At 39.6% G+C, this 25437-nt stretch overlaps 3 protein-coding genes across 5 annotated transcripts in view; 2 read left to right on the forward strand and 1 right to left on the reverse strand.

Moving 5' to 3' along the window:
* Nucleotides 1-125: 125 nt before the first annotated feature.
* On the forward strand, nucleotides 126-2068 carry dnaaf1 (dynein axonemal assembly factor 1). The gene is given in 2 exon segments (XM_062419910.1): nucleotides 126-1134; nucleotides 1176-2068. Coding segments are annotated over 2 exon segments (1902 nt in total).
* Nucleotides 2069-2529: 461 nt separating this feature from the next.
* On the reverse strand, nucleotides 2530-8573 carry mffa (mitochondrial fission factor a). 3 transcript variants are annotated; one of them, XM_062419623.1, is made up of 8 exons: nucleotides 8347-8573; nucleotides 7267-7484; nucleotides 6347-6516; nucleotides 6132-6223; nucleotides 5239-5403; nucleotides 3977-4033; nucleotides 3221-3305; nucleotides 2530-3116 (listed from the first exon to the last, which is right to left on the reverse strand). In XM_062419623.1, the coding sequence occupies exons 2-8, from the start codon at nucleotides 7478-7480 to the stop codon at nucleotides 2985-2987; spliced, it is 915 nt and encodes a 304-aa protein (XP_062275607.1). In that variant the 5' UTR covers nucleotides 7481-7484; nucleotides 8347-8573; the 3' UTR covers nucleotides 2530-2984. The 3 variants fall into 3 exon arrangements, with proteins under 3 accessions (XP_062275607.1, XP_062275608.1, XP_062275609.1); XM_062419624.1 differs by lacking the exon at nucleotides 5239-5403; XM_062419625.1 differs by lacking the exons at nucleotides 3977-4033; nucleotides 5239-5403.
* Nucleotides 8574-13191: 4618 nt separating this feature from the next.
* Nucleotides 13192-25437, forward strand: part of megf6 (multiple EGF like domains 6) — a 51706-nt gene continuing 39460 nt past the window's right edge. Inside the window, exons 1-4 of the mRNA XM_062418810.1 lie at nucleotides 13192-13308; nucleotides 14243-14377; nucleotides 14516-14625; nucleotides 14757-14861. Of these exons, the coding sequence (XP_062274794.1) occupies nucleotides 13226-13308; nucleotides 14243-14377; nucleotides 14516-14625; nucleotides 14757-14861 (433 nt within the window). The 5' untranslated portion in view covers nucleotides 13192-13225. The remainder of the gene's footprint in view (nucleotides 13309-14242; nucleotides 14378-14515; nucleotides 14626-14756; nucleotides 14862-25437) is intronic.

Below are 25437 nucleotides of genomic sequence, written 5' to 3' on the forward strand. Positions count from 1 at the left end.
AACAGCGAGCCGTTGACTGGTATATACTGGACTATTACAGCTCAGAAACTGCCAGAAAACTTATACAAAAAAGTATATGATATTTCCTTTTCTTTCATTTGTTCAGTGGTTTCTCAGTTTTGTCGATGTCCTCTGCAGGAGTCAGTGAAACTGTGGGAGATAAAGAGGAGACAGCGGCACAAATGGAAAGTGGAGACGCCGAAAAAACGTCTAATGTTAACGTTACCGAGGTGGATGCCATGATATGGGATGGAGCTCAAGCAAACACGGAAAACGACAAAAAACTGCAAAGCCCATACCAACAGAAAAGTGAAAAACAAACAGGGCCACGAATGACCAAGACATTTTTGAAGGACCATTGTAAGCAGCACAAACTTTACTTGACACCTTGCCTGAATGACACATTGTATTTGCATTTCAAAGGTTTCTCCACCATTGAAAATTTAGAGGAGTACACAGGGCTCAAGTGTCTCTGGCTGGAAAGCAATGGGCTGCAACGCATTGAAAACCTGAATGCCCAGACTGATCTGCGTTGCTTGTTCCTTCAGCAGAACCTCATAAACAAGCTGGAAAACCTTGAGCCTCTGCAAAAGCTCTGCACCCTGAACGTCTCCAACAACTACATACACACCATAGAGAATATATCCTGCCTTCCTGACCTGAGCACTCTACAGATGACCCATAACAAGCTGGAGACAGCTGAGGACATAAAGCACTTGAGTCAATGTCTGTCCATCAGTGTGCTGGATATATCTCACAACCTGTTAAATTACCCTGAGATTCTCCCTGTACTCGAGGCCATGCCAGAACTTCGAGTCCTAAATCTAATAGGAAATGAAGTGCGGAAAAAAATCCCCAACTACAGGAAGACCATGATTGTGCGCCTCAAGCAGCTCACCTACCTCGATGATCGCCCCGTGTTCCCCAAAGACAGGGCATGTGCAGAGGCATGGGCACTAGGAGGGCTTGAAGCAGAGCGCAAAGAGAGGGAGCAATGGGAAACACGGGAGAGGAGGAAAATCCAGGACAGCTTGGATGGCATGGCAATGATTCGGAAGGAAGCCCTGGAGAGACGGCGCCTAAGAGAGCTACAGGAGAAAGGTGAGCAGTTTTCCCACTCACATGCACACATATGTAAAATTGCAGTTTTAAACAGTGTGATCTATACATTACAGGAAACACTGAGGCTCTCATCACTCCAGAGGCTCCATGTGAGGAACCACAAGAAGAGAAGCTCCAAGCTTTTGTGCGGGACACCCTGGACGCCCATGAGGAGTTCTTACAGAGTCAAACAATGCAGGGGCCCAATGAACAGAAGCCAAACAATGAATATGTAGAAGCAGAGCAGCTGGGTGAAGGGGTAGAGAAAGATGACAAACAGATAAAAGAGTCAGTGAGAGAAGAGAAAGAGGCAGTGAATACAGAGCAGACAGCACAACAGGAAGAAAACACAGCAGGAGAGATGTTAGAGGAAGAGCAAACGGACGATAACCAGCAACAGAACCAGTCATGTAGAATTCAGCTTGAGAACAATGAAGCACAGATAATGCAGGCAAGCACAGTGGAGCTAAAGAGTGAGCAGTGTGAGAAGAAACAGCATCCACTGGTCAGCGCAGCTCCTCCTGAAGCAAATGAAATTGTAATAGCACATGTTCCTGGGCCACTGGTGACTGAACTGGGGGATGCAGAGCAGCTGGAAACCATTCACCTTCCACCACCTTGCTCACTGTTTATTGATGATCTGCCTGATCTGGATGATGTGGACACAGATGACTTCACTGCAGTGATTTCTTCTCATCAAGCGCACAAACCGAAAATAGAGGTCATATCAGTCGGCAACGATGAGGATGAGCCAACTGGGAATATGAACGACAGCATCTCTTTTTCTGGTCCATACAAAAATTCAGTGTTCTTGAGGAGCGCCTGCAACAAATCAGCTGCCAACGATTCATCTTTGGTGTATCCAGAGCATGGGGATGCCCTTGAGCCACAGATTTTTGAACCTCTGGCAAAGTTGAAAACAAACCAAATATCTCCACCACGCTGCCTGATTGAGGAGTTGGACTGACAGTACTTTTGTAAGATTAGTCTAGTCTCCCACAGCTTCAGATAAAATACTACTTTATGCTGATGGCCAAAAGTCTGCTCCAGTCAGACCGTGAAAATTGAGATTTAGCCGTTATAAACGAATACAATAGTTTGAGTTCATTGTCTAGCGTAGTTGTGTTTAAGAAGTATATATCCAGTTTCTTTTTATGGTCGTCAGTTGTGAAAACACTGAATTCTGACTTGATTTGGATTTCTTTTGGAAAAACATCCTTTATAATAGGATAACACAAATATTAATAACTAGATTTTAAATATTATTTATTATTTAGTTTAAATAAAAACTGAAAAAAGAAAGTTCAATATCAGACAACACACGGCTAATGGTTGAAAGGTACAGTATGTTCCCTCTTAACATAGCAGCAAGATTATAGTGAGATGTGCATTTCATTTAATGCATCAATAAAAAATACAGGACAACAGTTCATGTGTATAGTTTTACTAAATTGTATTACATTTCTTAGTTCTGTATTCCACATGTTACTCTCTGCAATAAATATTCAACTTCAGTTACGCCTTCACATTGCAGCTCCATTGTCTATTTTGATGAACCAAGCTATACTATCTCTGAATGACTTATTCCCAAAGCAACAAGTATTTACAACAAGTCATGCTTAGCATCAAGCAAGAAGATTCGTAATAAAAACAAAACATGAGAAAACGGAACAGACATAATGAACAGAAGAGTAAAAAAATAAAACTGTATATGCATTAAATAAATGAATTAACAAAAATCTGCCCTGTGTGTGACAAGCCTTCTACGCGTGTCAAGGTCTTCCTCACACGGACCGAGTGCAGCGATTAGCAATCATTTGACACATAGAATAAAGTGTAGTACGTTCCCCTTCTGTGGCGCTCGCAGAAATACAGGCTTGGCTCTAACGTCGCAACCACACCCAGGTGTTGACGAGCCAGAAAGCTACAGTGACTGAGTACAGGATCAGCTCCCGTTTTGCTCGCTCTTTGTTCTCCTCCTCCAAAAGTTGGAGTCTCCGGTTCAGCTTGATGAGCTATAAGTAGTAAAAAAAAAAAGGAAAAACGTTTTCTCAGTCAGGATGGTTCTGAGATCAGCTCTTGTACCAAAAAGTAGATAGTGTGGATGTGAAATACTGACCTGACGTCGGAGTGTTGCTGCATCAACCACAGTCATGTCATCAGGTCCCCCATCCAGTGAGGCTTCATATGTTGATAATGCAAGCCTTAAAATGAGAACAGTCATTTTTAAGAACAAAATAATTCAAATCAGTCATAGCAAAAGATTATACATATATATGTATGTATATATAGAGTGCAATTTGTGTGGAGGGGGTGGGTTAAGATCCTCAACCCCTCCACTGGTCTATATATTCCTGCATCTGCTGAAGTATTTTTGTCCCCGGTGAGGACAAAAAAGTATCCTGCTCATAGTGATTCATGATGCTTCACCACAGACCATATAAGATATCTAAAATAAAAATAGGCTATTTAAAAATAACCCAAGTAAAGCGCTGCAACATGAGAATAGTTTATGGTGCAAATAATAAAATCAGAGATGGATTTGACAATGAGCGACAGAATAGATGATGCCACATCTATGCTATGTGATGATGCAGTAAGTGGACCAGGAGTTGCAGGAGATTTGGGTAAAAACATCCCACCCTCAGCTGTTTTCCAAATAGCACCCAGTATATTATAAATGTATATGTATATATATATATATACACATACACACACACACAATTATTTTTTCTTTCTAAATCCTATTTCTTGAAAGGTCAAACCTCCAGCAATACTTGTAGTATTCTTGGCCTGAGATGAGAATGACAAGTAGAAAAGGATGGAAAAAAAGCAAAGAGGAGCAGAATCAAGATTAAGTACCAGGTGAAGTTACCTGGATTCATGCAGGGGGTTGGAGCTTGAGGCCGACCCCCCTCGCAGGGATGGTTTGCTAAAGAGGTGTGGAAAGACGGGGTTGAGAGAAGGGAAAAATAAGAGATGGAATAACATACACATGGTACTGTGTTGCATGCATGCACACACTACTTACATATCCCTCAAATTCTATCTTTTAAAACATTCAATTTCCTTCCAAAACAGACCACAAAAATACCTTCCAGCTGCCGGATGTGGAGGAAGGTTTTGCAAATGAAACTTCTGAAGTGTGCAGAGTATGTTTCTGCTTCACACCATGCCTTCTTCAAGGTCAAACAGTCAAAAGTTCAAATAATTGCAGGAAGTTGTAAGCTGACAAGTGTAGGTATTTTAAAGCTATTTACGCTCAAATATAAAAACATTGAAATTAAATCATATGCTCCACACACTCCGTCAGTTTAATTTGCCATTGTTTAGTTTGTTATACAGTTTCTCCTGATCCATCGGCACTTGTGAAGTTGGATGCACCCTTCCGTCATTATTCTGTAGGGTTTAGGGAGCAAGTCAAAGGAAAAACGTGGGGTCAGTGCTAGTTGACTTCATCTAGGCCTTCTTTTATACAGTGTCACTATATCTTTGTTCATTCTAAAATGCGACAAAGCAATTTTCAAAAAGAGGATCACTGACTTCCCAAAAGCTAAATCTAAAGTGTAGTTCCTGAACAACTTAAACAGGTCAGGCAATTCCACCACCACTAAAGGACAGCACCGACACTGACACTGACATTCAGTCCTTCAGTAGCTGCTGCAAAGCTGAAAGTGTCTAGCAGTGATGCCTTGATCAAACCTAAAGGCCACACAGGATAAACTTGGCTTCATAAATATTGTCACTGGAGGTTAGAAACAGTCAGTTAGAAAATGGTCACAAAAAGTCTCCAGCATAATCAGTCCTAAGCTTCCAACAACAATGAAGACCAAACAACATTTCAGAAACACCATATGAAACCCCCCTGTCCCCAAACACAGGTGCTGAAATGCAGAAATCAAAGCACTATAGATTCAGTTAGACACTCCAAATGTTAAGACAGCTGATGCAGTCTGTATTGTACCTACTGAACAAAATTTAGTGAGTCAAAGTTCTTCAGACTATAAAAAAATACTTAATTCATCATCATCATCTGACACATTGCCCTGTAAAAACTATCCTGCTAGCTCTAAATCTGAACAACACAAAGCAAAAGTGCTATTCTCACGGCACTAGCAAAATGGATGACTAGGTCACCTGCGAGGGTTCTCATCCAAGACCTCAAGGACCTGCTGGTAGGCCCGACGTGTAGTGGACTGGATGAAAGATAAAACACCGCTAGCGCTGTACAGGTTGTGGTCTTCTTCAGCCACGGTGAGAGGGGGGCAAGGGTGCACAGTGGATGGGGAAGATGGGGTCGCACTGCTCAGTGCCCACCATTAAGAGCAGCCAATTCAGAGGAAACGAGAAGAAAAAGACAAAAGAGGAAAGAGGGGAAGGAGGGGAGAGGGAGAGAAATAAGGAAAAGAAACTGTCCTCAACTTTACTGACTTTGTAAAAAATCGCAGACTGATGTAAATGAAAGCAACAGCTGGAGACTGAACCCGTCATCCAGTAACAGTGATTTACTAACATAACAGACCCAACAAGACAACGAATGGAGAAAGGGAATGCAGACTAAAGTCATGGGCAAGAAAATCATTTAAATTTTGATTTGTGCAAAAAAGTAAACAAGTAAACCCAATCCTGGCATGTTTGAAATCTGAAAAGTTCTGCCTGAAAAATGTAAAACCTGCATCACAGCTTTCCTTTAATGCTTTTCTATAGTGTTTGTACTGTGTCTTATGGTGTTGTTGAGAGAGGGATGAGGTCTTAAAATGCATTACTGCTTAAAACAGCAGTACGTTTTTCCTTTCTTTTCCAAACATCCTGCAATTAAATAGTATCTGAGATCAAATCAAGATTAGGGACATTTTTTGAAGTTTAAAATCATGGTGTTAATGGATTAGTGTCAGGCAACCAGCTATATATCAGAAACAAAGGGGACAGATGAAAATATAGAACCAGAAGAAAGATGCAACATGCCACTACATACAGGACAGCTGGATCTGGTATTAGACTAACGATAGCATGCCCATGCCAATACTCACGTGGAATCATTGCGTGTCAGCTGACTGCTATGACGGCCAGCTGCATTCTCACTGGCTGAGCGCTCTCGGCGCAATCGTCCTTGGGGCCTCAACTGTAAGAAATAACGGCAACTATTTATTCAGGCTGGGGTTTACTGTTAGGAAGTGTTTCTTGTCAAGGAGTAGATTATATGTAGTTTCCTTAGTAAGACATGATTTACTGCTTTATCACTTACCACCTCATCACTTTCTGGAGCTGTCCGTTGCTCCTCTTCCATGAAATCTAGGGGTCGCTCACTGAGGGTGAGGACTCTGGGTGGAGTCTTCAGTGACAGGGTTTCTAAAGGTGTTGACTGGATTAAATCCAGGTCTCTGGGTCTGGTGAACTGGGGATCATTACTGTCTCCTGATAAAGGAAGGTGAGAATTGGAGTTTCGTATGAGAGATTGATGCAAACACATAATTTAAAGCAGGAGTGCTGTTTTCACCTTCTAGTTGTATAATTACAAAAACACTGTCGACACGTGTTTACAGCATAGACTGCTGTAGCCTACTCCATCACCATTGTTGTTTGGTGTATTTGTTCGATGACATTTGCAAAGTCTAGAAAAGCTGCCCAATTAAATGATCTTATCCATATTCAAGTTAGTTGAGGGCCAACCAGAAGTCTGCATTCATCCAGTCAAACAGGAAAGTCAAACAGGTTAAAAACTCTGGTATACTGTGAAAAAAAGAGATTTATCTGGCAGTGATAGACTTAATCAGCAATGTGTGAACTTGTTTGAATGTAACTGATGCTCATTTATAAGCAAAAGTTCCCCACTGCAGTTTTAAACAATAAACAGTGTTTTAATTGCTAAAGATGAATGATGTCTAATGACAACTTTCATATTTTGTGTATAGTGACGCATAATTTTGGTTTAACTGTAAATAAATAATTGAGATTATTCTAATGCTGACCAGTAAATGGGCCTTGAGGGCAGCTTGGACAAAGTCCTGAACCACTGATAGAGGGATCTCTAGTATGAGTCAATGGCTGTATAAAAGCCACATGGCAGCCAGATTACAGTCAGCCGTCACTGACACACAGACTTAAATGTGCATTATTACACACTTTGAACAACACAGCAAACAGAACATTGTGCAGCACACCAACCTGAAATCACAATTCTCTCAGGGACTTGCATTATGACACTACGGAGGAGCTCCTGTGATCCAAGACTAGGGTCCTCGTGGGCTTGAGGACCCACTTTGAGCATCTCAGGGATACGCATCCTCTGGCTGATCCCCTCGGTGTAGTCCAGCTCATACTGGATACGGTTCATCTCCGCCATCTCCGCCGTAGGGGAAGGGAATGCTGCTCCGTTCATTTGGCTGTGTAAAATGATTTGTTCAGCTCATCAGTAACACAGGACAACAGCTGCACTGGTTAGTCAATTAGTAGCAAACTATCATATATATCGCCATGTATTTTATTAATTAATTTTCGTTTTGATTGAAATTCTGATTGAAATGTCTCATATGTGAATATTTTTTCTGGTTTCTTTAGTCCTCTATTATAGTAAACTGAATATATTTAGGTTTTGGACTGTTGGTAGGGATGTTATTTTGGGCTTTTTAACTATCTGTCTTCTGACACTTTCACATGAATCAAACTAAACGATTAATCAAGAAAATCAAAATAATCGTTAGTTGCAGCCCTGCACAAATCTAGTTGTTAGGTCATCAAAAACAGGAAACATGCCATTGTGTGAGGCCTTTAGTTTCATTTTCACTCTTGTTGACTATATTATCCTGCATATATCCAGGCACACCTGCTAAAAGCAGCAACACGTATAATTAAATGATCTCCTCGGGTGATACCAAGAGAGTCGTGGTGCAACTTTAGAGCTGTAAACTTGGGTTAGAGATGGGAAAACACTCATGACACTGTCATATGACGATAACAGTGTCTTCTGACTTTGTAGAAGGACAAAAGGCGGACTATTAAGCATTTGGAAAGCAATCCTGACTGTAACGTTCATGCTAACATAAACATGTATGCTAATACAACAACTACAATACCTAACTAACATCCATCAGGATTAACAGTAATTAGCTGAAGTATAGTTTTATGGATCAAGGAGGTCGGACGTTGACTAAAATCTTGAAGCCAGCTGTGTTTAAACATTAGACTGCGTACTAAACAACACATTTTAGCTTAGCGCCATTTCAAGCTAGCGCGCTAGTCTATTACCGTTTGAGTTGTAGTTGGTTTGCTAAGGTTTCCTCTCGGATTGATAATGCTCTGAAGGGGATGAAAACCTCTAAATATACTCCGTATTGAGGTAGTTAAGTGTAACGGTTACAGATGATGTAGCTGTCAGTCATCTCCTTGTGTTGACGTGAGAGAGGGACCACCTCTCTTCCTCTTCTATGTTGCCAATGCCAACTATTTTCAGAGGGAAGAGGGGGGACGTTCCTTTTTTTACTCTTCTTCGTTGGTGTTTACTGGCGATTGGCAAACCAGTTTAAAGGCGCATGACGGCCACCAACTGGAGTAAATGTAGAACAAGAGATCATGCAAGGGGAACATATTGGAGTATTCAATTATTTTATGTGAATCATTTTATTTTAAAAACTTAATAATGTCACTGTATATTTTGCCTGATGTTTTCTTTCAAGAGACCTGACAATGAAAAACCATGTTTTTTTTGTGTACCCCAGTACCAGATTTCTCTTGGTATTTTATTTTCTACACTCCATTCATCCTGATTGTGCATATGTTTTAGCTTCAGCTTTTCTTAATGGAACTTGTGGGTCTACTTGCTGAATGTATGTTCGGCCATAATATCCACTGCTCATTTCCTTCCACACATACATGAGCAGGAACCTAAAGAAAAGCATGTTGACATACCTTCAATAACTATCCTTTACATTATAAGAAATATTTCACTAATAATTTCTGTTCTAAATGACTGCCCTGTTAGTGCTGAAAAGCTGCCAAATGCAATAACTGATATTTATTTATTTCTATTCAATCCACTGCAGGGCTGATATTGCCAATAGCTCTTTGGTATAAATGTGGTCGGATACCCTCTTCTTAATATGTGACTCACTCCCTGGGATATATACTGCTGCCACTGCACACCCTGTATCAGGATCTTTAGAGCCATCTGTGAATTTAAACACTGAGTCTGATCAAAATAGTTCTGGATTATATGCGCCATGCTGGAAGTTGCTCAGACTTGTCCTTTAATTACTGCTGTATGTTGCAGTTTATACTTGACAAGGGGAATAACCAGGGAGACATGGAAGAAGGTGAAACTGTGGGGGTGTACTGTGATTGGTGTAATCCTATGTTTTCTGCCTTTGCATCACCAATCCACCCAAAACTTATGAAATTTGTCTCAGTATGTTCCCAACAGTCGGTTAAAACACTCAGGATGGCAGGATGTGTATCACATTGCCCCTGGAAATTAACTCAATATGCCCATATTAACTTCACTCTTCTGATCCTTAAAAGTATTTCTTCCATTTTCAGCTGCATCACTGATACTGGAGATATTCTGAATGATATGCTACAGATTCTCAAGGGCCTGAGCTTGTAATACATCTAGCTTTTTAAGGTTTTTGCTTCTGACATGTAAGCTACATGCCCATAGTCAAAGACCGATCTCATGTGTGCCCAGTAGATGTTGTAGAGATGATCTTGCTCCCCATTGCTGTCCTAGCAAACAACAAAGTATATTAATTACCTTTTTACATTTGTTCTTAACTTTATCCAAAGGAACATTTCCTATGAGGTTTTCTCCGAGCAAAACCCAAGAAATCTAATAGCTTTTAGATGCCCAAGAGGGTACAACTTTAAGGAGATGGGTGTGATTGTATGTGTTCTTGAGAAACAAATTACTTGTGTTTTGTTATGTATAGTTTTAAACCCCATTTACTTGCTAATATTTCTACTTCAACTATTGCAATTTGCATTTTCTGACTGACATAAGATATTTTGCGGCCTCCTATGTGTAGCGCCCCATTATCCACATACAAGAGTTTCCCGTGCTTAGTTAACCTGAGAGAAGTCAGTCACAGGTCATTATGTTGAGTAACAACGGCACTATCTTGCGGAGTTCAATTCTCCACCATACATCCACTGGAGTATTCGGCACCTACTCCTACATGCATTTTCCTGTAAAAAGTCCATTACCTAATTATACGGTATGATCTACTGCCAATTCCCAATGACTTCAAGTTAATAAGTAGCCCTTCTTTCCACAGCATATCATATGTCTTTCATATGTCTGTCATAAGAAGACAGTTAGCACTACTTCCTTCTTGGTCTCTGCTTTCCTGATGTCTGATTCTAAGCACAATACAAAATCCATTATATTCTGACCCCTAGGGAATCCACTTTGATAGGGAGACAAAATAGCTTTTGTTTGTAGGACATTGTGGCGACCCCTGCTGGTGTTTGCCAGTGGGGTCTGGAGTGGGTTGCTGGTTGGCAGTGGGTTGTGCCAGCCTGGCAATCTGGTAACTGGAGGCACCTGGGCCCTGTGATTTGGTTTACTATGTAAGCGGTTTCTCATTAATTGTCTTTCTCTCTTCTCTTGCAGACAGACGCCTACCTTCCCGGGTGACGCGGTAGCCTTAGCTTTAGTTCTTCAGTGGTTTTCTTTTATGCACCATACAACATCCACACACACCATACTTATCATGCATGCACATCCTATACCACTGATCCTACTGATTTCCACACCTCATGTTATTGTATTCCCTAAGTTATCCTTACTATTGTGTTAAATAAATATGTTTTGTTATTCCTTTGAAACGGTGCGTCTCTCTTGTTTGGCCTAGAGCCAGCTGTGACATCTGTGACAATCTTTCTGCCCATTCATTCCATGATTGTACATAAATGTTATTACAAAATTATTGCTTGTTTCCACACTGAAGGGAGCTGGCCAGTATCCCAAACTCTGATGGGCAGCGGTAAATGCTCTTCTCAGGTTAAAGATACTGAAAGGCAGTTGAAACAGATCTCCTGACATCTTTTTCTCTTATATTTTGGGACTCTTTATTAAGATGCTGTTTCTACACTACCTGGCCTGGCCTGAAATTCAGCACTAACACATCACAGTCATTGTTTCATTTCAAGTCAAGTGTGCCACTGCATGAAATGCATGTCCAACAATATAACCACACTGCCCTCAACCTCCACAAGAATAATGACCTTCAATTACTTTTCTCTTATTTTAATTGGTGGTGAGACTTCGAACCCAGGTTGGGTTTGAATCTACTTCGTGTAGGGAAATTGTGAATGGCTTAGGGAAGCAAGATATTTTCTGAGAAGTGTGAAGCTGAAGTAGACTACGTTTTCATTGTGGAGCTTGTCCAGCATGGCTACATCTCGAATGATAAGCTCTGCGCATTGTCAGAGAGGTAAAAATGTGATGTGTTTAGCATTATGTTTTGTTGTATAAAATATTTCAAGTTAAAAAAGCTAAATCCAACATCAGCGTATTTCTGGTAGACTATTTCAGAGATATGAACCCAACTAGATTGGGCAGAGGTTGGGAACAACAACAACAAGACTTCGTGGCATGACAAATGCTATGTCTTTATAGTCTTGCACAAAATGTTAATGAAGTAAGGCATGGTTTGATAGAAACATGATGAAGTTGTATCATTTGTACCATTTAAGTCACAACTCAAATTTCTATGTTTATTCACTCTTGTAAATACTGTCAATGAGTTGTATCAAGTACCAACATTGTGAAGAAATATATAAAAAATCTAACAAAGCTTTCTGTAGTCCTCACTATTGTGTAGTCAGCTACTCAATAGTGTCTAGTAGTATGTTGTACATATTACAGTCTATAAGTATACCTCTTTTGTGTGCAAACTGGTGAGCCACCTGTTTGCTGTTTGTTTAGGTTGCTGTGGCTGCACTTGCAGTCAGTATATGGTAGCACCCATACATCTCATACTCATACTTTGAAAAATAAAAAATGTAATACTTGTAGTGTGAATTGATTCATTATACTGTAGTGGGCTTAATGCTCTCAGAATTTATTTATTTATTTTAGGTTCAGCTTTTTAGGCGTCAAAGCAGAAAAGCTGCTGGAACCGATTGTATTGGTCAAGATTATTATTTTTCTTCTTGTGCACTAGAAGTATCTGGGTATGTATTCTGAATTAGATATGGAGATACTGAATAGTTTTAATTTATATAGGCTATGGTTAGGTGTAAAAACGGTAGCCTAGTAGTGGCTGATATAATTTTATGTAATCTATCTCAACAACATCTGTCTAATCTATCAAATTTCAATAATAGGATACATCCTACTCTCTATTACTATGTATTGTGTAAAATATTGCTTGCTAACTATGGTAGCCAGCAAGAAGGAGAGGTTACTTACCAACTATCTACTGTAAAACGTACAAAAGAAGATGCATTGTCTGGGCTACTATGCATCTGTTTTCGTACTTTTTTGCTCCTGTAAATTCCTTTAAGTGGAATCAATTAATAATTTAACCAAGCCAGTATCTTTGCTACTATACAATCATATGTATATCATATGATTATCGTCATATAAATTATGTATTTTGGGTTCATGTTGGTTTAGGTGCACTGTAGGCTACTTAAAGGTGTTTCTAATTTTATGCATAATCCACTCCCCTTTTCATTCATGGGGATCAGAATTTCTCGATACAATACACCTTTTAGTGCGGATTTGCAATTAAATAAATCCAAAACTACGTTTTGTTGCATTTTCTATTCATCCCAGAGATTATATCAAAGTATGAATGGCCCTGTGATGAATAGTGGCGTACATGTCCAGGTCAGTGTCGCGGGGGGTTTTGGGAGCTGGCTCCTCAGTAACTGTGGGTGGTGCATTTACCCGAAGAGCCATTCAAGAGCTGCGATTGACATGAGACAAGTCGACCCTCATCTGGACACTCAGCACACGGGAAATCGCGCCTGGATCAGTGGAAATAACACTGCAAAACAAACAGCCAACTTTTGAATCATGTCTTAAAACGGACTTCCATTCATGTCAGGATGCTATTCATTTGATGGACACAGAAGCTGCCCCGACTGAGTACTTCTCTCCGGGTCCTAACTGGCAGAAATTATGTCCCCAGATATTTTGATTTTGTGTGCGATATCATTCAGCACTATGCACATAGCGTCATCTGTGGAGCTGCAACTTGGCATGTAAGTAAAATGTTGTAATTTATATCGCCTTTAGAGTATATATATATTATAGGCTATACATATTCGAGTTTATGAATAGATCGGGTGAAGAGTTTACGTTTACTGGTTTTAACACAAGACTAAAGCAAAGTATCATGCAATTTCTGGGAAATGTAACTGTTATAAATAACTGTCTGTGCCATTTTAATAGTTTATTGTTTACTCTGTCCAGCGCCCACTAGGAGTCGCTCTTTCGGGTCCCCTATGAGTTAGGATGTGTGTTAAATAGCTGATCTTGCTGCTGCATATTTTCTAATGGAATGTGATTTGTATATTACTGGACTAGAGATTTATCAGTATAAACAGAGGGTGCTGGACACGATTAAAATAGTCATTTTCATTACCGGAGAAGCTGAATACTTCCTCTAATGAACTTCAGGCTGCTTTGTATTGAAGCCAGATGGTTTGTGGAGGAGGACACCTCTGGTTGGTTTACCTGCACTGGCAGCACAACGGGAGGCAGGCCATTTATGATGGAGTGCTACTCAGTAAAAACCACTGTGCTGTTTAATGAACGTGTACACAAAAGTGCAACAAAACAATTATGGGGATCAAAAACTTACTTTCCTGTGGAATTTCATTGGTTGTTTATTTAGAGTCATAGTCAGTGGCGTACTGTCCCCACTACATTATTCAAGCATATTGCACAATGCAGGAAGTTGTTTGACAAATAACATATGTAATGAAATGATGTCCGTAGCTGAACATGTGGGTGGCTTAGACCAACAGATGTCTCCTACTAAAACATATGAAACATGCAGCATAAAGCGCTAGTAGGCTGGTGTTGGAAAGCATAATATACAGTACAATGCCCTTTTTGGTTGTAGCACAAGTTCTAAGTCTAAACTGATTTTTTAAAATACATCTGTGAATCGCCATCATTTTTTGTGCACAGGCCAAATGTTTGCTCTGAGCAGGAGATGTCCATGTTGGGGGCCCGTCAGCCATGTGTTAATGCTTTTACACGCATGGTTAAAGTGTGGAAGCAGGGCTGCACAAGCCAAAGATGGTGTATGGGCTACGAGAGGAGGTGAGAGCTTTCACAATGCACACACTTTGCACAAACTTTAGAATCCATATTATTTTCATGAATATCTTCATACTATGTTTAATCCTATAATGTAACCACCATAAAATCCCATTTGTAACAGAGTTTCTTTTTTCTCAGGACAGCATACTTCACAGCCTACAGGCAGGTGTACAGCATGGATATGCATACAGTCTATAAGTGCTGCCATGGCTGGACTCAGAAGGGTGAAGAGCTGGGCTGTCTGCATAGTGAGTATTAGCATGTCAGTATTGGATAGGGTTAGTTTTGATAATGATATGATATGAAGCTGGTTTATGTATCAATTTGATATTTCGGGCCGCATTTAAATCATTAACATCCTTAAATATGTTATCTGCAGGGGAGTGTAGTGCCAATACATGTTTCAATGGGGGGCGATGTGCAGAGAGTGGAGACCATATATGCCAGTGTCCAGGGGGCTTCAAAGGGCCAAGATGCCAGTATGGTGAGTTTTCATTCCCATCTTATGATAGAGTGTTTACCATGGGTAAAATAAAGTTGGTTTATTTGCATCTTCCACTGATCCACCTCTTGCATTATCCATTTTGACAGCAGTCAGCTAAGTGTATAGGTTTGGGAGTCTGTGGACAGACTTACATGTTGTAAAAGCTTTAATAGGCCTTGTTCAGACCTTATGCTTTCAGTTTGCAAAAACAGTCTGAGCCTGTAGTTAGTAGTGTGGCTGTGATTGGATGAGGCTGCTCTGTGGGGATCCCCTGGGTAGTTAAAGGTAGAAGAAGTGCTCTCTGGAAGGAATGGTTTCCTTTGAAGGTTGCAGAAGCTGAGGCTCCAATCAGTAAAAACGGTATGTTAATGTGAGTATCTGCTGTTTTGATATTGTTAAAGCTAAGCTGGATGCTGGAGCAATGTAGCTCAAGGTAAAAGTGTAGTTCTGTTAATTTTTTTTTCTAAATGTGCCTGAAAGCTTACTAGCTTGAGAAAAATAAAACTTCAGAAAGTGTGTCTTTTAAAGAATTGGAAGACAGGCAGGAAAAAGAGACAGGAAAAACAGGACATACAGTGACCTCAGGCTCAGAATCGAATGGAGATAACTATACATTCTTGTTGGAGTACAGGTAACCTGGGATTATATAGTAAATACGTAAGCGAGGACCTGATTGTCCTTTTAGTCTCTCTCTTGTTACCATCACCATCTGTTCTTTCTACTGTCCTGCAATTTACATTACGTCAATATGCAAGCAGGGGGATACTTGTTAGGAGGATACTTGTTAGTATTTTGGAAGAATCCCACAGAGATAGAATGGTGAATAGAGGATATTTGGTTCCTACCCCCCACACACACACACACACACACAATGCTGAAGCTTTTCCGTTTGATTCCTTTCATTCTCCCAGGAGGAGGGGCCTGATTTCCAGGGGATTTTTAAACAGCCCTTCCTCTTGCTAAGACATTTCACAGGAACGTGTCATTGTTTGTTAGAGGTAGCTCTCCCATGCGTTTGTTTTGACACAGGCTATTTGGTTTTCACACCTCGGAGTGACAGATTCGGAGAAGATGATATAGGATCTAATCAGATTTCCTATACATTTATTTTTCTCTCATTCACATCCTGCGATTCAGTCTTCCTCAGTGAGAACTCACATCGTCTGTTGTTATTAAACGTTTTTCCTTCTCTCATCTCTCGAGACAGATTTATCCTCTCTCTTCTGCCAAAGCCATTATACAAGGAGAGAGTCAGCCAAGCTCCTGTGTTCAGCCAGTTTCCTTCACTGTACCTCAGATTGGTGCAAAGGCCTATATTGAACCTACACCAATAATCCAAACCTTGTACCAGTAATGCAACCTGTCATATTTAATTTTAAGGTTTTTAACATTAAATGCTAAAAGAGCTAGAGGAATACACAAAGCTTTGGTTAAATTTGGGAAATCAAGTGTTGAGAGTGTAGATATGAAAATGACCCCCCAGTAAATAGGTTGTTCTTGGGCTTTCTGCTGACATGCAAATAAAAGTAAAGGTAAAATCCATAGGAGGTGAGGATGGTTGGTGCATTCTCTTTTTTTATATGACAAACCTACAGGCCATTCATTGGATAATGCTAGTAAAAAATGCATATCAAAAAGTGTTTGAATCTTTGATGACAGAAAAATCTGCAAGATCAGGAATAACTTGCTGGCTATAGGATATTAGGCATGCATTGCATATTCCAGCTTAACATTATTACCAAGACAGACATTGTGCAACCTGGGAACCTGGATCTCTGTATGTGCACACTGAGCCACCTGGGTCCCACCAGGGAACCTGTTCATTATTAGATTTGCTTTTTGAGCTTTAACATTCCAAAATGACAGACTTACAACTGCACTGTATGTGATTCATGCATGACGGAGAAACAGCAGATATGTCAGAGAGGCAGGAATGTTGACCTCTGTAGATTTATCTTGGAGTAATAATTTAAAGGAAACTGGTCCCACTGTTTGGTCATGAAGATGTTTCACGAGGCTTTGTCAGATTTATTATATGGCATACCCTGCATATTCTAAGTCTTTACCATGTGCGTTTAATCCTGCTGCATGTAATTTCTGTATTATTGTAGCGTGTAAGTGTTCACTACACTGATTGATTGATTGTCTGGGTTTTGGTCCATCTACCAATCACTGTATGTGCAGTACATGCTACAAGTAGACTGAAGGCCTACAGTGCATGTGGTGTTCTTTCATGAGATTGATGTGACGTGATTCAATCTTTTAAAATGTTTTAAAATTGTATTTTAGTTTTCTTTAGTTTTATTTCATTTTATTTTTACATTTTGTTTGGGATCCTATCGCTACATGAAACCATAGGTCAAATGCAGGTGCTTGTTCTTTTTCAGGTGCAGTTGAGTTAAGTTCCAGATACACAAGTGTGTACAGGTCCTTTTGTTTGGTGTTTAGATACAAGATGAATTTAAAGCAGTTATGATATACATTATTATATAACTATTTGGATGGGTGACTCATTTTTTACAAACTCTCACCTCTACAAACGTTTTCGGCATCTTTTAGCTCATTATTTTGGCTTTCCATTGCACAACTTTACTGTTTTTATTCACAACTCTCATCAACCTTGTTTCTAGCCGCATCAGGCAACTGTTGACCGCTAAAAAGCTCTAAATGTTAAAGGGCAGGCAGATAAGGTTGACAACTAGCCGGTGAGCATAGTGGAGCATTTACTAGCTGGCATCAGGACACCAGTGGTCTGATATTTTCGCTCAGGTGATGATGGAGACCAAAACAGAGCTCAAATGAGAGTGAATATTTCACACATTAATCAGGTGGCTAGAAACATGACACTAGCAATGCATGCTAATGTATCATATCTGTTGAATGTTTAATAGGCAACTGCTTGCTAACAAGTTTGCTATCAAAATAATTAAGTGTTATGTAGGTTTTGTTTACAGCTTGTTTCCGCTGCCTCCAAGTGAACAAAATCAGTTTAAAGAATGGGTTTCTTTTCAGGGTGGAAATGACACATTATGCTAAACTGCAAAGGAGGATATGAAATGAGTGTGTTACTGAGAAAGTGGGTCCCTTAAATTAAATAAGAGGCATTTTTGGATCACTATGTGTAGCAAATGATCACTCTTTTATATTATTTACACTGTCACCATGCTATTTCAGGTCCTAGATAAATGGCAAGGAAGAGGAATAGAGAGGGGCTGCTACGCAAAGAGCAACATATCAGTTTTGCCTTTTCAGCACTTTTCAGCCTAGCTTGATTTCACTACCAGGAGAATGTACACTAAGAGAAGGCTCCGTGCTCTGCTCCCTCTCTTTTCAGCACTCACCATCGATTGAACTCTTGAATGTTAATCTCTTTGGTATTCCTGCCAAGTCGTGGTGGTAGAGATCACAGTGTGTTGTGGAGGCCAAACGACCACCTGCTTCCAACCTCTGATACGAGACAGAAGGCACCTTCCATGGAAATGTATGTCAGCCCCTGACACCAAGGCCACAGTGTTGACACTGTGAAGTAATAAACAGCCTGGACATAGCCCAAGCATGTGCTGAGACATTGGAGCCTGCTCTGTAATCGTTGTATTTACCCCAGCTTGTGAATGCCACTCTGTCTCACTCTATTAAGACTTAAATTACGCTTTGCTTTGGTGCATGGGTCTGCATGAAATTAAGAGAGTATAGGCAAGTAACAGTGTGAGGACAGAAACCATGTGGTCCTCCTATAGGAGTCTGGCTGTTTTCAGAGCGCTTTATTGAATAGTGATTTTGGACAGTGCGTAAGACTGTATCCTGTTGTACTAGAGGTTTAGGCTATGTAATGAGATGGATGTCAGTGTATGTTATGAATTTGACACATTTCCAAAAAAGGGATCGAGATTCAGGTCGTGATGACAAAAAATATTTTGACTTTTGGGTAAATTTGAGGGAAAACAAGATTTTACCTGTCATTCTTTAGGACATACACAGACAGATGCACATGCCACCAAAGTCAAAATAGAATTTATCTTTTAAGGAATTATTTGTATTAAAAATAGATACATTCTTATCACCAAGATTCCACTCTTGGGATCTCTGTAGGAAGCTTGTCTTTCTTCATATGTACATGAGGATTTAATCCTCAGGACCTTGAACTGACCCACAGGCTCTGTTCTCAGCTCAGTCACTGAGCTCATGTCTGGACAGGATTGGTTTACTTCTCTATTAGATTAAACACACCTGTCGCTGTGTGTGTTTGATGTATGTAAACCTTTGCACGTAATGTTTGTGAATGCATTGCGTTAGGCCTCAATTGCAGTTTGGTAGGCTTGTTATCTCAGGGGGGGAAATGGAAATGTGTGTTTCTGTCTATTGGATTAAATTGTGTCTTCTATGAAAGTTCTCTTCATTAAACTCTTTGGTACTAATACAGCAGCAGCTATCTGTGACTGGATCAACGTCTATAAGGATGGGCATTCAGATGAAAAGCAAGTAGCTCCTTCTGCTGGTGTACTGTGTTTTTTTTGGCACAGAACAAGTTCCTCTTCATAGTATATGCTAGACAGTTGTTGCTGTGTCATCTCTCTTCATTACAGGGGTTCCGTTTCTGTATCATTCTTGAAGGTCACTGTGGTAAAGTGGTTCTAAAAACTTTTGTCTTGGTACTGTGTGTAGCTCTGTTCAACATCTCAATAATGTTGAAGAGGTTATACATCATTTCATTCATAGTTAGTACCCTTGTTGTGTTTAGTTTTAATGTAAGCACATGTGGGTTTACTGAATTAACCTTTGATTCACCCTGAATAATTTAAGAGAGGTGCATTTGATTGTTAGTCAAAAAAAATCTGGGGAAACACTGGGGATAAAAAACCTGGATATGTCCTCACTTTGTATTGTATGTTATAGATATATATGTCATGGAGCCTTAGTCAGAGTTTGATCTCCTGTCTTTCACAGCTGTAATACTCCCTGCAACTTCCCATTGGGCAAGAAGGGGAAACAAATCTGCCCATAGTTCATTTTACTGATATGGCTGCTCCAGCTTTGAATCTTAACAAGAGAGCCTGTGAAATAATTTTCTAAAGATGTTATTGGATTTTCTCAATACTGGAAGTTATTAAGCTGAAAGATGCAATCAAGTCAAACTTTCAAGGTGTGGTTAAAACAAAAACATAGCTGAGGAAAAATAAATAAATCTACACCTGGGTTTATTTTTGGTAAAAATTGTGATGTTAAGCCCAGATAAGTTATGAAAAACAAAGGATACAAGACGATGTCTTTGTAAGTCCTATGGTTGTTCTCACAACTTTAGGGAACACTGATGTCTTTTACAGGTCTGGAATGATACTTCCGCCTTAACTAACCTACCATGCACACAGTTTATTGTTAGACTCTTTCCATTGAGTTTTGGAGTGAGCTCCACTGCAGAGCTCCAGGTCAATTAAAAGTATTTTGTTTTGACTCCCAAGTAACATGAACTATACTGAACATCTATCTCCTTCAGTATTATCAGTACACATCGGTAGGCCTGTTACAGTTTCTTGCTAAATCAGTGTGTAATGAAGTGAGGACATAATCTAGCCTGCAATAACATTGATGCATTCTTGTACACTGTTAAATCCTGGATACTGGATCCTAATCCAAAGGCCAAGTTAACCAAATAAAGGGCTTGAATTGTGTCAAAAGTAGGCTGCATATTGCGTTTTGAATTAAAATATAATGGGAACCATACAGTTGTAGTAATGGCACACTTTATTGTTTGTTTTGGTCTCATTTCAAAAATGTCTTTAACCAAAATTTAGTCACTAGCCTCTGTTGTGTTGAAGTTTTTGAGGTGTGGGTCTCATGATTTTCTTTGTTTTCATAAAGAGCTGCAGTGGAGATCTCATGATTACCTCTGACAGGTTGGTCTTTGCTTTGGCTTGCAGCTCTTTTGTTATTTTTATTGGAGGTTACAGAAACAGTTCACTGAAAATTATATTTAGAATGTAAACCGTCAGAAATAAAAAGATCCTTTTAAAGTTTGCTGGTCTGTTATAATATGAGTGTAATCACTGAATCATTTTCTCCCCAGACATTTTCTTTAGATATCCAGATCAGCACATGAGTAAAAAGCATTATGAAGATATTCCTTAAGGCAATCATTTATGATAATTATCAGCCATTAGACATTTTTGTAAAAGCCACTGCCGCTTCTGGAAGAATACATCAGACCTTCCAGCAATGGATATAAGTTTTGGAGAACCATCAACCATGAAACAAGAGCCAGCTTTTGATTGTTCAGTTTAATAAAATAAAAAAAAGATTAGAAAAGAAAATTCAACAGCCACTGAAGTGCATGTTCAGATGATTATCTGCCATACTGAAAAGATAGACAATGTTTAAAAGTATAATTTGTCCTCTGGGAAGACTTTAAACGCCAGGTCACTTGTTTTTCCAACCAAAGCTGCTGTAAAAAAAGTACAATATATTGTTTTTTCCACATTCAATGTCAGCTGCAGCTGGTCCACTTTCAGTATTATTTTTCATTACTGACAGGAAGCTGAAGCTGACGACCCATGGGAAGCTGAGCATTGAAGTCTTGTAACTTGTGACTCAACTGAATATATACACGCTCAGGTTGAGGAGGTCCATGATGCACGAGGAGAGGCTGTATCATTTAAAGATGAATATAGATCTGTCTAGGAAAACAGTGAGAGTAAGATGTCTGTATTCACTTGTTGTATTGCCTTTGTTAAGCCCTGTGTGCCTTCTGTGTGGACATAGGCCACATGTGAAGACAAAGGCTTGAAGGTCGCTGGCCTGACAGGCGGACCCGATGGGAACACAAGTGCTACATGCCTAGCATAGCTATCAGAGGAAGAAGATCATTAGGGCCTTAATGACTGCCATATGGCAGGGAAGTTCTCACACACTAAACAAGCACACCCTCATCTCAAATGCATTAAGGCACCACCATTGTTTACCAGGTTAATGCTGAGCGGGTCGGAGCTAATGGTCTGTGTGATTGACCATGTGCTCTCAAGACTCACTGTGAGATTCCAGCAGTAGCAGTGGAGCACTCTCAGATTAAAGGGGTTTATCCTCCTTGAACTTGGGCTAGCAATGCATATTTAGGTTTAGGAAAATAAGCTTGTGAAAGGGAAATCAGTGGTGTGGATCCCTCAGCTGATCTTCACTGGGCATGTGGCTATTTTTGTCATAAAAAATGGCTGTTATTTAGGCCTCACTTCCTAAATAACAGCCATTCTCACTGAACTGATAGTGCCTTTAGAGCAGGGCATCTGTCATAGTCTTTTTACCTTCATCTATCTAAACACTGATTAAATTAATGACTTTTCGAACCGCAGTTAAGTTTTCTGGCAATGGTAAAGGGTAGTGAAGATAATGGGTTTTCAGTATGAGCTTCTTTACTGCCATTTTTTGTTCTTCTAGGAACATGCTGTATTTCCCTTTTGTTGTTTTGAAAAAGGCTGTTATAGAGCTGAGCTCACTAAACCTCAATGTACCATGTGGACTGATTTACAAACATCACTCATTTTTGATCCCACACGATCCTGAGGCAAATAGATAAGATGTGTAACTGTAACATTTCTTTTCTTCATATTTCATTCATCAGTTCTGTTTAGGATGTATGAAAATCAACTGTATCTTCCTAAAAGTTTAATTTAGTTCTCAATGTCAAGTGATGTATGCAAGTCAGTGGGCTAAGTGTGAAACCTGTATCCAAAGATTGAAATTGTATGCTTCTAAAAACAGAGCAGCACTAAGGAAACAAATTAAGTTTTATTAACGGTAAAGCAGCAAGTGAAGAAACTGAAGAAACTGTTCAAACATACAGTCTCTGAAAATCCTTATTATATTACAGCGTAAATTCTGTGTTGAAGGGACAAATGGGAAACATATGAGCTTCTTGAGTTGAGGTAGCAGAAGCATGCGACCATATGCTTCAAAATTTGCACAATTACTGGTTGTACACACAGACAGGAAGAAGACAGAGGAATACATGTTGTCTCACGATCTCAGCTCCCATCTTGATCAGTCATAGTAACATCTAGTAAAACACCCAAAATTAGACTCTGCACTGTCCAACACTAGCTCTGTCTATTGCATTATTATTGCATGCTTAAATGAGGACCTAATGACAACTGCCATTTTTCCTAACTGCTAAAAGCTGTGATTGATTGGATCCCTTTCTCAAGCTAGCTGTCCACTTCATTCAGTGCAATATCTTGAAAACAATCCCACTTTTGTCACATCCTCATTTGCCTCTGAGCTTATTGTTAAAGCTCACTTTCCTCTCTGTGACAGGATCCTTAAAGCTCCTCAGCTGCCTGTGGATGACCTTTGACCCTTGGTCTAGTTCACAGGGGCTTGTGTTTTCCTAACAGCAGTTGACAGGCCAATAACTGAGTCTGAGCTGAGTTAATTAAGCCCCCCCCCCCCCCAAAGTATAGGATAGAGCAAAGTTACTGTTTAAGTTAAATTATTTCATTAATATTATTCCCATCACGTACATCAAATCTTGTTTACCACGTTGTGCTTCTCAAGACAAATACAAAGACATAGAAACAAACTCGTGAATACACACTTCATTTCGACAAAATACATTTGTGGAACTGAAGGAGCAAAGGAAATGGGAGTTGGGAGTGAACCTGTCACATCATCGGGTGGAACTTCTCGGCATTGGATTATTACAGTTCATTGCCAAACTGCAGTGATTTTACAGCTTTGCTGGCGTGATGCTATATTCTCTCTGATATTCAAACTGTTTCCTGTTATGACAATTCTTATTTGACCCTTTTGGGATAATTTGTAGAGCTGTGTTGTAATATCACATACCTTGTTTACTTTTTGTTATGTATCATTTTCAGTCAAACAAAAAAACTTGCAAAATGAATGTTGTTGTTGAGGTCTATGTTTTACAAGATAAACAGTGTATTATATCTTTCTATATGATAACTGCATCATATCTGTGGTTTCACTCCCTATTGTAGAAATGTCTTTTGCATGGCAAGTTTTGGTTTACAATGATTCTTAAGCCAGCTGTAATAATAGACAAGTTGATATTAGTTTCGTAAGTAGCATTCCTTTTTTTCCCTATGTCTACTTGTTACAATAGAAATGTGGGAATAAAGACTTAGTGAATGTAGGAAATACAAATCATTCCTTTCCTAGATTCAAATTCCATTTAGCAAGGAAGAAACAGTAAATCACTTCAGGTCTGAGTATCACTTACGACCACTGAGGTCTGACATCTGAGATCTCCACATCCATTGAACAGTGTTGAGACACATGCCGTGCAGCTCAGACCTGCTGATTCAGTTATTGATCTTCACTTGCATGTTCTAATGTTTTTAACATGAGGGGAAGCGACACATGGTTAAAGGCTTGTTGACTTATTTAATGTCCAAGTACTTCAAGGCTTTTTTTTCTCTTTTGCTCATGGGTGAGAAGGTCTAGACCTGTTGTATATGAAAAGTGCCCTGAGATAACTTCTGTTATTATTTGGCACTATATAAATATAATTGACTCTACTTAACTTGGCTGGTCTTTGGAGAAATTGGAATGGGGAGATACTGTACTGTCAGGGACAAGATGCCAATACACTTAATGAGATAAGCAGGAATCACAGGGTTCAGTGGCCGCTGTTTGTCAGCAGATAATACAGTGTAGAGTGTTTGAGCAGCTGTCTGTTCTCTCTGTTACCTGATGGGAAACTATTATCACCCCATTCATAAACCAACCAAACACTTTCCATTTGACTCTGAACTATGTATTATATTTGTCAACACGAATGAGTTCACTTGATTAGAGGTCCAGAGTTTCATGTCAGACGTGATTTTAAAAAGAATGTATGATAGCATGTAGTAATGTGTGTTTGTGTCAGAGAAAGTATAAGAAAGAAAGTGATGGAGAAAGTAGAAGAATACAATACTTTCAGGGTTATAAGTGTTCCCAAAATGTAAAAGATGAATTACTCTCTGTTGAGGTAAGTAGTATGTGTCATCTATCCTGTCAGTGTATTGGTAAGATGAAGATTGATGATCCAGATTTGTAGTATGAAACTCAGAGGCCACATGAGGGAGTCAGGACTGGTGAATATCGAGGATGTGCCTCCAGGTGTTTGAATATCAGAGGAATTGAGGCTGAAGGGAGCTCTGTGTTGGAGAGTCAAGGTGCTTTATAACATTTTTAATACACTATACGTTGCTTTATGTTTTACTTTGTTTCTGTTGGTTGTTAGCGTTATCATGATCTAGTGTCCTGAAATATGTGTGCTCAACAGAAACAGAAGCCTGGGGGGAGTTTCCCCAAAACACTGCAAAGCATCTTTGCCATAGTAATGAAAATGACTGTGGTGGTTTGATAATGCCATGTTTTGTCATTCAGACCTTTTATCTTGGAGGATAAAAAGTCTCCTAGTGACATCGGGCAGGTCTGTGGAGACTTACAGAAATAATTACATACCAGCTTGCTTGAATCAACGTGTACTTATACCATGCGGGTGGCCTTTGTAATATATCCTAATGCACAACAGCTGAATCTGGCAGGAATGGTGATCTTAATGCCAACATGTGCCAGGAGT

The sequence above is a fragment of the Scomber scombrus genome, chromosome 5, assembly GCF_963691925.1.
Source record: "Scomber scombrus chromosome 5, fScoSco1.1, whole genome shotgun sequence".
Lineage (NCBI taxonomy): Eukaryota > Metazoa > Chordata > Actinopteri > Scombriformes > Scombridae > Scomber > Scomber scombrus.